Source organism: Sus scrofa, chromosome 12, assembly GCF_054392235.1.
Source record: "Sus scrofa isolate SSC_HxYL_T2T_F1_AM1 chromosome 12, Sscrofa_HxYL_maternal_Yorkshire_Landrace_v2.0, whole genome shotgun sequence".
Classification (NCBI taxonomy): Eukaryota; Metazoa; Chordata; class Mammalia; order Artiodactyla; family Suidae; genus Sus; species Sus scrofa.
Window position 1 is genome coordinate 1,650,449 of NC_139394.1, and position 15,848 is coordinate 1,666,296.

A 15,848-nucleotide genomic window follows, 5' to 3' on the forward strand; every position below is an offset into this window, starting at 1 on the left:
CGAGGCCAGGCTGGAGTCCTGGGGGAGGGCCCTCTCAGGAGTCCCTGGGTCCCCAGCGTCTCCCCACTCATGTGGCACCTCCTGTTTGACAGGCCCAGAAGCAGATGCTGGGGGCAGCTGTAAAGAGGCTTGAGGCCCTGGCGGCACCTCCTCGGAGCCCCTGCCGGTCCGGTTCCCAGCAGCAGCGGGACTGACCGAGAGTGGCGGGGACCTCGGCCTGGCAGCGGTCAGCAGCAGCTTCCAGCACTTCGGTGCCCCCCACAGCACCCTGGAGGAGCAGGGTGGAGAGAGTGGCCCGCCGCTGGCCTGGACGGTGGAGCAGCTGTGCCCACCAGCACAGCGCTGGGCTGGGGGCAGGATCGCTGCGGACACTCGGGTTTGCTGCTAGCCACAAGATGCCCTCTGGCCCAGACCCGGGCCACGCCCGCCCTGCAGCTGCCCCTCTGCCCTGGCCTCCGCTGTCGGACTGCTGGGCCTCTGAAGCCAGGAGACCTCACGTGCCCTGTCCGCTGGTCCCTGAGGTGTACTGCTGGCCGCTGTGTCCTCCCCCATGAGAGCAGGCACAAGCCCATTGCCACGGCCTCTCCCTGGCCCCGTCCCCCTCTCTGCCAGTTCAAGATTTTCTCAGAGTACGAAGAGGACCTGGGCTCTCGGGCCCCAGCTCCAAGTCTGAGGCTGCTTTTCCTTCACTGAATCAGCTAGACCTGTAAGCTCTCTCTCCCCATGGGGTTGGGGCCTGCTCCTGCCTGGGTCCCGCTGGAACCCTGCGAATAGCCAACGTGGGCAGGCCAGAGATGGGGGCCTTTCAGGCTGCAGTCCTGCCGCCACGGCCCTGGTCCAGAGGTTCCCCGCGGGTGGCTGGTGCAGGCAGCTGTCCTCTGCAGGGTACCGCCCGGCCTGGCCCCGCTGCCCAAGGAAAGTGGGTGCTGTAGCCCACGGTCAGTGTCAGGGGCTTCCTAGCGCAGGGATGGGGACAGGGGGAAGGGGTGGGGGGGCAGCACAGGGGTATTTTTGTAACCGCTATCGTGGAGCAAATGGATGCGGGCTGCTTTTAAGTTAGTGTTGCCAAAGAGATGTAAACGTTTATTGTTGCTTTGGGGGTGTGGGTGGGGACTTGTTTGGGGTGGTTTTTTTTGTTGTTGTTTAGTAGTTTGAGGCTTATGATGCTGGTGCAATGAGTTTCTTGTTCCTTTTTTGTTTGTTTTTTAAGAGAAATCGAAGCTAAGGAAAAAAAAGAAGCCTTCATGCTAATAAGTGTGTTTTCTTTTGGAGTCTGCAGCTAAAGCCCGGGGTAGGGGTCCCAGCGGTCCCTTCGGACCACAGGGGAGGGTGCGGGAGGGAGGCCACGCCTCCCCCAGCCGCTGTGGCTCCCCTCGGCAGAGGGAGACAGGGATCCGGGCCGCCAGTGTGCCCGGGTGGGGGCCTGAGGCCTGCACCCCTCTCTGCTGGCCCGGAAGTTGGCCCTGCCTAGGGATGAGGTAAGGATGGGGCAGGGGACCCACAGGTATCTCCAGCGGCTGCCCCGGCCCCTCAGCACCAGGCTTAGGGGAGCGGGGGGGCAAGGAGGGTTTTGAGGCGTTCGGGCTTCTGTGCATCCCCACCCCAAATGTAACCTACGACCCCGCCTCTCCCCACCTGACCTGCTTCCAGGGCCTCGGCCCCTCTGCTTCGGGTCCTGGGCTGCGCGCAGGTGGCTCAGGCTCTAGAGCCCCTTCCTGGAGGGTCTGGGAGGAGCGTGTGCTGCCTGGGACTTCTTGCTGGGTAAGGACGCTGCTGCCACCACCATGGCCACCACAAATATCAAACAGCACGGATTTATAAGATCTTGTATTTAAGCTGAAATGTGGAAACTTCAAGGGCAGGAATCCTGGCACAAAACCCCCTCCGTGGCACCCAGCTCGGGGACTGAGGCCACAGTTCCAAAGAGCCTCCCTGGGGACAGGGAGGAGCGCTGTCCTAGGGAGAGGCAGGGCCTGGGCGGGGGTCAGCCCGGACTGCTAGCAGGAGGCGGAGGCCCCGCAGCCCTGGTCAAGGGTCTGCCCGGAGGTGTTGGTAATAAACCCACCCTCCAAAGGAGGGGACAGGCCCTGCCTCCCTGTGCCCGTGTCCTGCCTGCAGACCGACAGACCTGGGCACAGACGGCCTCTTTATTGACCCGAAGGGGGCTCCCCTTCCAGCTACAAGCCAACGGGCTGGCCTTCCTGCACCCAGGGGCTCCCCGGCCCACACAATCTGATGGGCCTTATCGGAAAGGCTGGGCTTGGGGGCCAGCCCCCTCCCTCTCCTCGGCCACGACCTGGGTGCCACCTCCTGACCCTGTGGGAGCAGCTGGGGGCCAGCCCAGGCCAGACCGCTGTGGGGCAGAGGCTCTGGAAAGAGAGAATTCCCTAGACGGGACCAGGCAGGTGGTAACGAAACAGGGTACAGTCGGGGGGGGGGGAGGGCCCACGGGCAGCAGGTGCAGAGGTGGCCGTCAGCTGAGGAGGGGGGCAGACCTGTCGTTGGTCACCGTCGGCTTCAGTTGGATGTTGGCGAAAGGATTTCTGAGGAGAAAACAGAAGGCGGTTTCAGTAGTTTTAGCAACAGGCGCTGTGAGGCCGGCCCACGGCTGCAGGTGGTGCCCACCCGGCCCCCAAGCTCAGCACGGTGGGCAGCGGAGGCTGCTGGGGACAGCCGGGGAGGGGCGCCGTCTGCGGGGCCCTCCGCGCCTGCATGTCTGCTCGGAGGCCGGTTCTCTTGGCCCTGAAGCAGCCCCGAACAGCCCCCTCCACATCAGCGGGCTGCCCACGAGAGCAAGTGCCCGCCATCTGCCAAGAGCAGCAGCTGTGCGTCTGCAAGGCCACGGCTGTCAACACACACACACACACCGCCCCCTCAGCAGAGCACACAAGCCCGGCCCATGCAGCCCGGGGCCCCGACGGTGGCCGGGAGCACACAGGGGCCTCGGCCCGCCCCACGCTGACACAACAGACACGAGGCACAGGCGCGCGGGCAGCACCAGGCTGGCAGGGGTGGACGCCGCCCCCGGAGGGGGACCGACCGGCTCCCGGAGAGGAGCCTTGTCCGCCCTACACGCTGCAGTGGACGACAGGAAGACGTGCCAGACAAGGGGCTGAGATGGAACAGGACGAGCACAGCAGGGGGCCGGCACTGGCCTCCCCCACCCCCCGACCCCCACCTGGGCCGGACGGCAAAGGCGAGCAGGCCGGGGGACGCCGGGCAGCCCTGGGTGACAGCACAGATGGCATGTGGACACGAGGGCTAGACGGACAGGGTGGCGCTCCTGTGCAGCGCTTGGCTCTGGAGCTGTTACCTGGGCACAGCCGGGCGACCCCAGAACCGGGCAGGGGGGTGGGCGCTCCTTCCAGGTCCTGGGGAGAGCAGGGGCGGCGCCCCCGGGGGAGCCTGGGGACTTGGTGTCTCGGAGGCGCCACGTGGCTTTGGACTGTTTCCTTCAGGATAAACCCGGCGCCTCCAGGACAAGGCCCCACACGGTCCACCGCTGCGCGGGCGTCGCCGCCCCATCAAAAGTCCTGGCGGCGGCGGGGCCTCAGGCCCTCGCTCGGCCTCGTGGCTCCAGTCTGTCCAGATGCGCTTCGGCCCTGCTGGCCGCAGGCAGGGCCTCCGGGAGCTTCTGAAGCTGAGGTTCCGCGCTGTCCGCCTGGGACACGGGTGTGGGGCGGCCACGAGTGGACTCCGGCTCTGGAGGCGGACTCCTTGGCCCGGCTGTCGTCAGCCACGCGCAGGGCCGAGGGTCTTAGGGGCCAGAAACCTGGCAGCTTTGTCCGTCAGGGTCGGTGGCAAAGCCCTGCTGTCGCCTGGACCGAAGCCTCTCCCCGGGGGGTGCCTGACCCCTGACCCCCACCTTCGTCTGTCCCCGGAAAGCAGTGTGACCAGGGAAGCCGATGCCATCACACCACGGGCTCTGAGGAAGCTGGAGCCACCTCCCCCCTGCCTCCTGCCCCCGCAGGCCCGGCGGAGACCCCCTGGGTGGGGCACGCCCACCCCTCGGCACCAGAGGAAGGGCGCAGCCCCTCAAGTGCCCACCGCCTCAGGAGTGCTGGGTGCGAGATCAGGCTCAGGAGCTACCTGGGCGGAGGGCTGAGGTCCACGCTGGAACGACCGACAGGACGAGGCTCGGCCTGAGACCACGGCTGTTTGTCCCGTCCCCAGGGGTCACGCTGGGCCGTCCACACAGAACCACCCCGGCACAGAACGAGCTGACTTGGCCCAGACTGGAGACATCGGTGTGCGGGCACGCTGGCAGAGGAAGGCAGGACCGGGTTCTGTCCCCTCGCTGCTGCGCGACTCCAGCGGTGGCTCTCGGGACAGCTTCACCCCCGCGGGTGGGGCCGGCCTGACTCCCTGGCGTGGCGAAGGCAGGTGCCGGCTGGGCCTCTCGCCAGAAGGGCCGTCCCACCGCCCGGTCCTCTGCAGACCCCCGGGAGGGGGACCCCGCGGCCGAGCCGCCTTCTGGTCCAGGCTCAGGACACGTCTGTCCCCACGCTTCTGGGAGGATCGCCTCCGGTCCTCTTCTGAATCGTCCTGAGGACGAGGCCGGCAGGGAGCAGGGCCGAGCAGCAGCGGGGCGCGGCCAGCCTCCAGCTCTCCCAACACGCTCCTCTTCTGAGTCCCGCACAGCTTCAGACCAGAGCCCTTCGGGACTTGACGTGTTCTCGTCCCCTGTGTTCTCGCCCCCGTCTCAGGGCTGTGAGCTCAAACCTGAGTGGCGCCTCTCCACCACCCAGACACCCTCCCCCTGCACAGAGGCATCAGAACAGCGAGACCCTGTGGCGGCCTGGAGGCCCCCAGGCTGAGCGGACCCTGCCCACTGTGCCCCGGGGCTCTGCCCTCACCTGCCTGAGCACTGCCGTTCAGGCCCTCCCGGGGTGAGGACGCCAGGCCCCTCCAGCTCTGAGGGGACCAAAAGGACAGCAGGGTGGGGGCGGTGCCAGTCTCTCAGAGGGCCAGTGGCGGGGGGGAGGGGGGCCCAGGCCAGGCCTACGGAGCCCGGGTCCAGTCACCTCCCTGTCGCCCAACTTCAGGAGCACTAGTCTCCAGTTTCCAGAACATTCTACAGCTCGAGAGCGAGGGAGGCAGCGGGAGGGAGGCGCCAGCACCTGCTGGAGCGGCCGGCTGCCCACGCCTTGTGAAGCGCCCGTGTGCCAGCTTCACACAGCAGACGTCTCTGCGAGCAAGGCTGGGAGCGGGGCAGGGGGTGGCAGTCCCCCGGCTGGTGGCACTTGCTTTCTGAGGGCGGAGGGACGGGACCATCACCAGGTGGGGGTAGGGGTGGGACAGTCACCAGGGCCTGACGGGAAAAGCCTGCCATAGCCCCTTGGAGCCACGTCAGGGCAGAGGCATGCCTGTGGTGCTGTCCCCAGACCCACCCTGGCTTCCCCGGCCCCCGAGGGGCTGTGATACTCACCAGCCCAGGAGCCGGCCGGGCTCAGACCCACGCCCCACCCGGGACAGGTCTGCAGGGCCCTCACCCAGAGGAGCCCGAAGCGGCCTCGCAGCAGCTCACCAAGCTCCACCCGATCGTGGCCGCGGCACCCGGCAGAGCCAGGAGGGAACCCAGACCGAGAGCCGGGCCAGCCCCGCCAGCTTCCAGACAGGAAATCCCAGAGCCAGAAGAGCGGTCCAGAGAAGCAGAGGCCCAGAGCTGAGAGCAGAGGCAGGCGCAGCAGACCCCTGGACCCGGCTCCGGCGAGGCCAGAGGGTCTCTGGAGCTGCTGGGAGCACAGACGGACCAACACAACACCACCAGGGTCACTTACTAACTCTAGTCAGGGCCGCTCAAAATCTGGCCACTTCCACATCGGCGCTGCAAGGAAACACAAGGCTTGGTTGATGCAGGCAGAGGGGGTGGGAGTGAGGTCTGGCGGCACAGAGGCCGGACGGAGCGGGGGACGCTGCCAGGAGCCCCCAGGATAGCAGCTGCGAGGAGGAGGCGCCAAGGACCACGTCGGCTCGGGCAGGGTGTCCCCAGATCCAGCCCACACGGCTCTTGCCCGGGGCGGGGGCCTGCCCCGGGGCCCCCAGGGAGAGCCGTGTGGGCTGGCGCCGTCCCGACCAGAGCTCGGTGGCCAGGCTCTGCACACGGCCTGGACGCCCGCAGGGGACGGAAAGGAGACACCACACCCGACTCGATGCAATAAATAAAACTTTTATTCAAACAACTGCAGTACAGGGCACAATTCAGATTAAAAAAAAAAAAAGGGAAAGGAAACAGGAAAAGTAGTGTCAGCACTTCACGTCTTCATACAAGGTCTGCGGTTCCGGGTCAACCTCCATCCGCTGAGCACGGAATCCCCTGGATTTGAGAGCTTTTCGCGAAATCAGAGCACAACACGGAAGGTCCTTTTACACGGGTCCATGTTCTGGCTTCGTCGTTTCCTGGACTGTAAGACCCGGGCCGGCCGCGTCTCCCACACACGCGACTGGCCCCGTCCTGGTCCGCGGGAGGGGTGGCAGGTTTTGCTAAATCACATCCGAGAAAGGCGCGTCCACAGCCTCCGGGCTTCCTCGGCGGGAAGGGCCCTCGCTCACGTCCCAGGCTCGGGGCGTGAAAAGGCCACACCAGTGGCCCCTCGGTCCAGAGGGTCTGTTTCTGAAGGTCACCAAGACACACACAGCGACGAGGGCGCCTGGGCAGGGCCGGCGTGGGACCGAGCGCCGGAGCCGCCTTCCCCGACCGGCCACGACGCCCTCTCAGGCCGCCCGGGGAAAGTCTCCAGAACGCGGGGCGCGGGCTCTGGAGTCTTTGGAAGGTCCGAGGGCGGCTGGGCCCCGCCCCGCCTGTGCGCCGAGCGGTCACGGTCACGGTGCCCTCTGCGCCCTGGTCTGGACATCCCCCAACGGCGCCGGCGGACAAGGAAGCCCCAGGAGCCCGGCCTCCCTCACAGGAGCCGCCAGCTTCCTCGGGAGGCCCCGGGCGCGGCCCCGGCCGCGAGCCTCTCGGCGCCCCCGCAGGTGCCCGCGAGCGCGGGGGGTCAGATGCAGAGATAACAGTACGTACACCGGAGTCCATGCAGATCTGTTTTTGTTTTTCAGGAAAAAAAAAGTCCTTTTCCTGTTTTTCATCTTTTTGTGTTTTTTGTTTGTTTTTTTAAGATTTTTCTTTTTCTTCAAACGGTAGACCTGGCTCGCGACGAGCCTTCAAAGGGACAGCGCGTCATGAGTACGGCAGGCGGGGAGCAGCGGCGAGGATGCCCGGCCCGCACTGCCCGGCGGCAGGTCCCACTGGCGGGACACAGGGGTGGGGGGGCATGTAAACACGGGGGGGGGGGAGGCGGGGGGGCAGCACCATGGACCCTGGGGGATCGCAGAGTCTGGGGTCACCAACCCAAAGGCGGGAGCGGGCAGGAGGAGAGCACATGGCCCGGGAGGAGACCAACGAGCAGAGGAGACGGATGGAGACAGACGGGGCGGGCGGCGGGAGCGCCCGGGAGCAGCGGCGTGGAGCAGGGTCCTCACACAGTGGACACCAGCGTGCCGCTGCCGCTGCGAAACAAAGACAGGACAGCTGCTGGCCGCACGCCTGCCGCAGCCGCCCGGCCCTGGGGGTGGGGGGTCGCCCCCGGAGCCGAGCCCAGGGCACAGGCACAGGAGGCAGCAGCCCTGACCACCTGCGAGGCCTGGACCGGTCTGGACCCCAGGAAGAAAGAGCAGGGCCCTGAGACGACCGGGCGAGGGGGGGGGTCCCTGCCACGGCTGTGGGCCGCCCAGGGGGCCCCACCAGAAAAGGATGGGAGCGGGGCAGTGGCTGCGGTGGGTCCCCGGCTCAGGCTCGGGCACAGGCTCGGCCACCACCCCCCACGGGGAGCACGGAGGCGGCTCTGGAGAGGCCGCTCCCACTCGGCGATACCTGGGGACCTGGGCTGTTGCCTGGGGACAGGGTCCCTGCCCTGAGGAAACGCCCAGGGGGACTGAGGGAAATGCGTGGCGGGGGAGAGACAGCGAGCAGGCACCCTGGGCCCTGCTCACGCTGACTCGGGGCGGAGGCCCCACGGTCTCCAGCCGGGCGCCCACGGAGCACCCCACTCCAGTCTCCTGTGGGACAGCTGCCCACCGCCCACACAGCTCCCAGGTCGTGCCTGACACACCCTTACCTGCTCACGGCCCGCGCCCCGTAGTCATCCAGACCCTGGGGAGAAAAGGCAGAAACAGGTCAGGTGGGGGCCCAGGGGTGAGGCAGGGGCTGCAGCGCAGGGGCGGGGGGGGGTGCTGCCCGCAGCAAGGACAAGAGGAGCCCCCTCCACTTGGGGTGACCTCCCAAATCCACGAGACTCTCCTTGTCCAGCCAGGGGCGGACTGTGGATCACGTGAGCTCACACGGCTGGGCACACGCAAGACAGAGCGCGACGACCCCGCCCACACGCATGCCTGCGGTCTTTAGACCCTGCAGGTCGCATGGCCAGGCAGGGATTCCCGGGGAACCCAGGGCCCGAGACCAGCGAGGGTGGGGGGGTTGGGGCAGGTGATGGTCCGGTGGGCGGAGCCCAGGCTGGCATGGGGAGGGCAGCTGCAGTACACGGTTACCCACAGGCCTGCCTCAACCAAGCCTGGCCCAGCCCCTAGGCCAAGTGTCCCCCGAGCCCCTATGTCCCAGCTGTCACTTCCTGGCCTTGAAGCAGCCAGTGCCCCAGAGCCGTCGACGGGTGTTGGGGACACCCCCTTGAATCTCTCAACATCAAAACCAAACCCAAAGCCCAGCATCCAGAGGAACGGGCGCAGGTCTCTGCTCAGCAGGGACCCCCGCGCCTCCCTGCGGCCGACGTTCCGAAGGCCTGGCTTGGCTGTCAGCTCCAGCTCTTCTTCGCCACAAGCTTCCAGCCGAAGGCCCGGCCACGCCGCCCGGCCTTGGCCCTCACTGACAGCGCCTCCCACCCTGTGCTCACTCACCTCAGCCCACGGCACCTGGCACAGCGCGGGAAGGGGTGGGTGAGGCCGCTCGGCACAGCTGGGCAGGGCCGGCCAGACAGAGCGCATCGGCCACCGCGCACCCAGAGCCCTGCCCTGCCCTGCCTCGCTCACCTCTGACATCGTGCTGCCAACGCGGGCGCCCTCCCAAGTGCCTGAGTCCTCAAGAAACCTGAGCTCTCTTCCACGCGTTCTCTCCCTCTCGCCCCTGCTTGGGGCCCTGTCCCCAGCCCCAGGCCCTGCCCAGCACACGGCCACAGCAGACCAGTGTCCCAGAAGCCTGGCCCTCCAACCCCACGAGCTTTCCACGCAGAGCTGTGCAGCGCCATCCACAACCCCTGCCCAGCCCTGCCCTGACCTCAAGGCTCCCGTGCACGCCAGGGGGCCACGGGGAACCCACACCAAGGACCCACGCCTCGACCTTCTGCTCTGACCATCTGGCACCAAAGGCACTCGGGCACGTGCACTCGGTCCCGTGACTGTGGAAGCCCACGGCTTTCTGGGAAAGGGCTCCTCCCGAGAGGCGGCGTCCAGAGGCCAGTGCCACCCCGGCTGAGGGAGGGCGGACAGCGGGCCACGGTGCCTTCTCTGGAGCCCTGAGACCAGAGGACGCGGGGCTGTGCCCTCCGGTGACCCCCTGTGCAGGCGCCCACACCCACCCGTGACCGCCCCGCCGTGGCCCGCGCTCACCTGGGAGAAGGCGGGCACCGCCACACTGTAGGGCCTCTGCTTGAAGGTGCCAGCCGTCTGGGCAGGGAAGGCCCGGGAGGCCGAGCCGTAGTCGGGGGGCGGGAGGGCCAGGTCCTCCTTGTCCAGGAGGTTGCCAGTGCTGCTGCTCTTCCCCTGCTGCAGGCTGCGGGCACCGATGCAGCGGGTGAGCCTGGGCTGCACCAGGGGGCCGAACGAGAGGCTGCCCTCGGCGGCCCAGGCATGGCCGTGTGGACCCAGGGGGCCGTGAAGCTTCGCCGGGAGAGGGGTCCCATGGGTCCCCCCTGCACCTCACCTGCAGGAGATGGCCGCAAGGCCACGTCCCGCCCCACAGCTTGCCGTGACACCCCCGCCCCCCACCCCGGCTCTCGGATGCTCCCTCAAAGCAGCTCCTCACGCCTGCACCCCAGGACCTCTGGCCACCGGCCTCTCCCGCATGCTCACCTCATGTGCAACCTGTCGCTGCCGTCGCTGTCCAGGACCCGGGTGTAGGAGAAGGGAAACCAGCCCCGCCTGGAAGGACAGACCCCAGAGTCAGGTGCCCCAAGCCCTCTGCCTTACAGCCTGGCAGCCAACCGCCATCTGGTCCCAAGTCCCACCTGTTCCCTGATCTGGTTGTGCCCATCCGTGGAGGGGACACAAGTGGGCACGGTGGCCCCCTTGGGACAAACATCCAGGTCTGGCTATCCCGCCCTGGACAGGAGTGAGGCTGGGCGTGGGGGCAGGTGCCAGGACCCTGGGGACGGCTCCCACTTCCTCCACCAGCAGGACTGGTTTCCTGCCACCTGGCCCAGCTGGGCAGGGCCTCGGTCCCACGCAGCCACACAGAGCCACGGCACCAATGCGAGACGCTGTCCAGAGGGAGGTAGGTGTGGGGTGGCAGGGAACTCGGGTGTCCCGCTGGCGCCCCAGCGTGATAGCTGCCAGGACACCAGAGCAAGGCTCAGCCCAGCCTCCCCTCCTGGCGAAAGCAGACACGTGGCAACAACTCTACCCACAGCTGGGGGGGTCTCTCCCTCCCGACAAACAGATGCAAACCAAGGTGGTGGTGGTGGTGGTGGTGGTGGTGGGTGGGGGTGGCAGCCCCCAGACAGGGCAGGAGCCAGACACTGGCACCGTCTCTTGGCAACAGGGAGTAAGTTACGAGGTCAGGGCACAGCCCATCTGATGCCACGCGGCTTCCAGGCCCGACACGAGGGCTGAACACCACGCAGAGAGCGGGAGCAGCGGGCTTCAGGTGGGAGACCGGCCTCTGCTGACGGGGAGGCCACGTGCCCAGCAGCAGGGCCAGGGCAAGGGACGTGGGAGTGAGAGACGCGCGGCGGGTCATGGCCTGGGGGCCAGGGTGCCGGGGACCAGGCGGGGAGGCCCTGCGCCCGCCGCCCCGCTGCTCACATCTTGGTCTTCTCGCTCTCGCCGTAGTGCCAGCCGTCACGGGCCTCGGGCACCAGCAGGGTGATGAGGTCGCCCTCCTTGAAGCTCAGCAGCGTGCTGTTGTCCCCGGCCGCGTGCGAGAAGATGGCCTTCACCCGCATGCGGCCGTTGCGCTCCAGGCCGGCCGCCATGGAGCTCGAGCGGGGCAGGGTCTTGTTCTCGGCTGTGGGGATGACAGGGCAGGGGGCAGGGGTCAGGGGACCGCTGCCCCTGCCCCGAGACGGCGAGGGCAAGGTCGGCCTCCCGTCCGCTCGGCCGGCCCATGGCCAGGCGCTCGGCGGCCCCGGGCGGGCTGCTGGACCATCGCCGGGCCTCCGGGGCCGCGTGGCCTGAGCCCTGGCAGGACCCCTGTCGGCTGGGGCAACTCCCTGGGCCAGAGCCTCAGCTTTCCCATCTGCTCATCGCACACCCTCCTGGCCGAGGCCTCCAGCGGGGCAGCGGGAGGCAAACCGCCATCCACGGAAGACAGGCTGGAGCTGGGGGCGGAGAAGGGCCCCTGGCCAGCGAAGCCCCCATCCCCACTCCCCCAGTGCCGTCCACCTGCTCCTATCACCCTGCACCCCTGGCCCAACCATGTCCACTTAACAGGGCACAGCCCCCAGGCCAGGACGAGAGCGCATGGGGCCCGCGGGGCGCGCGCCTCCCGACCCTCGCTCCCAGGCCGACGTCAGCACCGCGGGTGGGGGCGGCTCTTACTGGCGGCGTAGCTGTTCTTGGGGGCCACGCTCTTGCGCACGGGAAGCGTGTTGGAGTAGGAGTCGCTCAGCTTGCTCTGCGACTGCGGAGGAGACGCGGACTTGGGCTGGGCGGCCTTGCGCTCGGCCCAGGGGCTGTAGTCCTCGCTGTCCGGGCCCGACGCACCGTTCAGGACGGGCGCACTGTCCTGGGCAGACAGCCGCTGTCGGGAAGAGGCGGCGTGGGCGCGGGGCGGCGGGAGGGCCTAGACGGGCATGGCCAGTGGAGGACCCCTCGCCCCAGCAGGGGCGCCCGCCTGCCAGCCACCAGGTGCCAAAGGGGCCCCCCCTGCATTTCCACGAAGCTTTCCAGAGCGAGGACTTACCCCCACAAACGGGGCCAGCTCGGGGGGCACTGGCAGGGGCTTGGCCCCCGGGATGGGGTCTGAGATGACCAGGTTGGACTTGGAGGCCGACAGGCCGCTGGGGAGGATGGAGCCATTGCTGCTGGCCACCTGCTGCACCAGCTGCACGGCGCGGTCTGGAATCTTGTTGGGGTCCGCACAGGCCTGCTGCCACAGCGGCAGCTTCTGCGCCAACAGCTCCTTGCCCTGAAGGGGAGGAAGCAGAACGGGGCGGGATGAGGCTGGGGCCTCCGCTGAACCTCATTGATGCAGCCCCTGGGTCCCACCTGGCACTGGGAGGCCCACCCCGGGGGTCGCACCTGGCTGGGGCTGCTCTTCGCAGAGCCCGACAGGCTACCTGTAAGCCCCTGACCCTGGCCTAGACGAGCTGGTGCAGTGCAGCCAGCCCAGCCGTCCAAGGACGACCAGCAACCAGATCAAGCTAAAGCCTGACTGCGGCGGGGCCTCCCCAGGGGCCCGGGGAGCCAAAATGGACAGGTGCCCACATGGTCAGCCTCAGGACAGCAGGCTCCTTGTGGAAAAACCTGAGACAGTAGGGAAAGCACTGTCCCAGCAGACCTGAGAGCCAGGAACCTCGCCGGGAGGGAGAGGGGGCAGTGCAGAAGAGACAGCACTCCCACAGCCCAGCTACCGTCAGCCCCCACCCAGCCGTCCCTCCAGTGTGCACCAGGGCCTGGCCAGGACACAGCTGGCTGGAAGAGCGCCAGGGCCTGGCGGGGGACCAGGAAGCCACAGGACTGATGAGGATCCCAGGACAGGGGTGCAGCCAGAAGCGAGACACCAGCCTGAGGTGCCCTGCAGCCGACTTGGGGGCTCTGCGCCCATGGCAGGGGCACATCTGGGGCCTGGAGGCAGCTGTGCTCTGCTCCCTTCTGGCCCTCTGGCACAAATGGGCTGTCCTACCTGCAGCAGGTGGGAACCTCACGTCCCATTAGAGACCCCAGGCCCCAGCTGGGGCAACCACGCTCCAGGACCTCGGAGAGGGCTCTCCAGCCCCCACTGTCTCTTCCCGCTCCTTCTGGCCTGGGTCTGGGGCAGGGAGGGGCGCCTGCCCGTGAAGACTGAAGGGTGCTAGACAAACGACCCTTCGGAGCAGGCCTCGGCCCCCACCCCTGCTGCTGGATTAGACCGGGCCAGCAAACCACCACCTGCGGGCAGGCTGCCCATCTGTAAATGAGACTTGGCTGGAACACAGCCACGTCTGTTGGTTCACACTCCTGTGGCTGCTTCCCTGTGCGATGGCCAAAACCGAAAATGTTTACTGCCCGGGCCCTGGCTGAGTGAGCTGCTGACGGCCCTGGGCTGGTGGAGAGGAAGCAGAGCAGCAGGACCCTGGGCCCACAGGGGCAGCCCTGGCGCTAGGGACAAGCTGGGGGTCCTGCCGTCACGCCTTGGTGCCCAGGCCCCGTGTCTCTTAAAACCTACTGGGGGCTGGGGTCCACCCAGCTTCCTGAGAAGTCCTCTGTCCCGTCTCGCAGAGCACGATCAGCCCCCCAGGGGACTGAGGTGCTGGGTCCTGGGGCAGGAGGGCTTTCCCACTCTCCGGCAGCCTGCAGCACAGACAGGCCTGTGCTCTCCTTGGCCGGCACGGGGCCAGCCGCCGCCAGAGGGCGCCCACGTCCGCTGCAGGGCTGCCGGAGCCGTGTGGGCGGTGCAGCTGGAACACAGCGGCTGCAGCAGGCATGGCCTGCCTGCAGGTGGAGGGCGCCCGCGCTCTGGCCAATGAGCCCTCCTGGCTCAGGACCTGCATGCAAAGCCACACTGGGCCAGGTGGCCCCGCCCCCGCCGAGGACTCAAGTCTCATCCCTGTCCCTGTGTGCACCTCTGGCAGTAGGCCTTGGGCACGTCTGGGCAGGCAGGCACCTCCCCACGGGCGGCAGGCAACTGCCTCTTGGGAGCCCAGGCCTGGGGACCAGAAGCGGAGTCAGATCAGACGTGTGCCAGGTGCTTGTACCCTGCTGACCCGAAGAACCCTTCCCAGAAAAGGAACGCAAACCAGGGCCTCCCTGGTCGGCTCAGCTGCCTAACCACACCAGAGCTCTCAGGACTCTGGAATGTTCTAGTAAACAGATGGGACCCCGCCCAGCTCCCGCCTGTGGACCGTGGGGAACTGAAGCCCCACTGAAGCTGGGGTCCCTGCAGGGGGGCCCTGTCCTCTGGGTCTCACTGGCCCCAGAAGCTGAGCTGGCCTCTGCAGAGGCTCTTTGGCACTGCAGCCCCCTCCCAAGGAGCTCGCCCTGGAGAAGACCCTCAGGTGAGCTGTCTGTGCAAGTGCTCTCACAAGAGCCCCTGGGAGTTTCTACCAGGACTCTTCAAACATCTGCAGCCTTGACCCGGTAACCGTGCTACCAGAGCTCTCCCCTGGGGAAGCGGAACCGCATGGCGTTCCAGGCACATGGCAGTTCTGCCCTGCAGCTCCAGGCTGGACACGCCCCGGGGCCCCTGGGAAGCGAGGGCGCGGCCTCACGCGGAGCCAGCACCCACCTTGGAGTGGTAGGCGGCGGAGTTCTTGGCCACGGCGCACTGCTTCTCCACCAGGAAGCAGAACCTCCTCCTCTCCTCCGTGAGAGCTGTCTTGTAGCCGTCGGACACGTAGCTCTCCAGCTCGCCCTGCTTGTTGCTGATGGCATCGATGTACTGCGGGGGAGGGGGGGGGGGCGGCAGGTGAGCCAGCGCCCGCGAACCGCCAGGTCACCTCCAGCTCCTGGCAGCCCAGGGGAGGGGCAGGCGCCCCCAGGCCCCCCTCGGGTAGGGGGCTTGGCCCTGTGACTCTGGCCACAGGGCTGCCCCGCTGTGCCAGGGCCCCTGGCCTCCACCAACGGGGACCATGCTGGCAGACTGCTTGGGGAGGCTGGCGGGGGCGTGACACCTCCTGCAAGCAGGACTCCGACCACCTAAAGCCACCCTAACCATGAGTGGCCCAGGACAGCTCAGCTGGCACCATGTGCTCCAGCAGGACTCATCCGGGGCGGGGGGGGGGCTGCTGAGGAGGCGAGCTCAGGAGACCCCACTCGGTGCTGAGGTCCGTGCTCTGACTTAGCAGCTTAGAAAGTCTGACTTAGCAGAAGTGCCTGCGAGACCGTGGGCAGCCGTGGCGGTCACCGCACTGCAGCGCCCCCTCCACATCCGTGCGCGGTTCCTTCCCCCACGCTCTGCTGCCCGGGGCCTCGGGCAAGGGCAGGCCCCGGCCGCGAGGGGGCCGCCTCCCCCGCCAGCTCTGACTCAGCGTGGGTGGGCGGCGCGGAGGGGGTGGGCGCAGTGCAGGCTGTTCCTGCCGCCTCCCGCACAGCAGCTCAGCTCGCCTGCCGGGTGTGGGCCGGTCCCCAGCGCTGTCACCAGTGCACTGGCTCTGCCAGCAGGAAGGAGCACGCCACCGGCAGGTCTGCCCAGCGCCCTCACCAGGACTGGGCCCGATTTCCCCTGAGAACCATGTGCCTGCAACACCGAACCCCCATCTCCTATCCCTGGGCCGGGGGGAACAGCCACACGGGCCTCGCCCTGGCCACCCCTCCACCCCAGCCCTAAAACAGCAGGCCTCACCGCCGCCGCCGCCGCCCCCCAACCCAGAGCAGGGTGGCCCCCGGGCAGGCTCTCCTCTGCTCCCCCAGGCACGAGCAGCACCAAACGCGCTTCTTCAGGTTATGAAACGCGTGCGCCTCCAGCGCCTCCTGCCCCTGCAGAA

At 67.8% G+C, this 15,848-nt stretch overlaps 2 protein-coding genes across 23 annotated transcripts in view; one reads left to right on the plus strand and one right to left on the minus strand.

Moving 5' to 3' along the window:
• AATK (apoptosis associated tyrosine kinase) overlaps window positions 1-1,254 on the plus strand; it is a 36,360-nt gene extending 35,106 nt beyond the window's left edge. For all 5 annotated transcript variants that reach the window (XM_084983214.1, XM_084983215.1, XM_084983216.1 and 2 more), the window contains one exon: window positions 93-1,254. In XM_084983214.1, the coding sequence (XP_084839340.1) occupies window positions 93-133 (41 nt within the window). In that variant the 3' untranslated portion in view covers window positions 134-1,254. The remainder of the gene's footprint in view (window positions 1-92) is intronic.
• The window catches only part of BAIAP2 (BAR/IMD domain containing adaptor protein 2), a 63,446-nt gene that overhangs the window by 4,845 nt on the left and 42,753 nt on the right, over window positions 1-15,848 (minus strand). For 2 of the 18 annotated variants that reach the window (XM_084983325.1, XM_084983321.1), the window contains exons 7-15: window positions 14,651-14,803; window positions 12,128-12,352; window positions 11,764-11,845; window positions 11,029-11,230; window positions 10,078-10,146; window positions 9,616-9,778; window positions 8,115-8,149; window positions 2,496-2,543; window positions 1,057-1,770 (exon numbers count right to left, since the gene is read on the minus strand). In XM_084983325.1, coding sequence (XP_084839451.1) covers window positions 1,614-1,770; window positions 2,496-2,543; window positions 8,115-8,149; window positions 9,616-9,778; window positions 10,078-10,146; window positions 11,029-11,230; window positions 11,764-11,845; window positions 12,128-12,352; window positions 14,651-14,803 — 1,134 coding nt within the window. In that variant the 3' untranslated portion in view covers window positions 1,057-1,613. Of the gene's footprint in view, window positions 1-1,056; window positions 1,771-1,812; window positions 2,544-3,313; window positions 5,828-6,153; window positions 7,507-8,114; window positions 8,150-9,615; window positions 9,779-10,077; window positions 10,147-11,028; window positions 11,231-11,763; window positions 11,966-12,127; window positions 12,353-14,650; window positions 14,804-15,848 lie in introns of those variants that run through there. The other 16 variants (XM_084983322.1, XM_084983320.1, XR_002336934.2 and 13 more) reach the window with 11 other exon arrangements.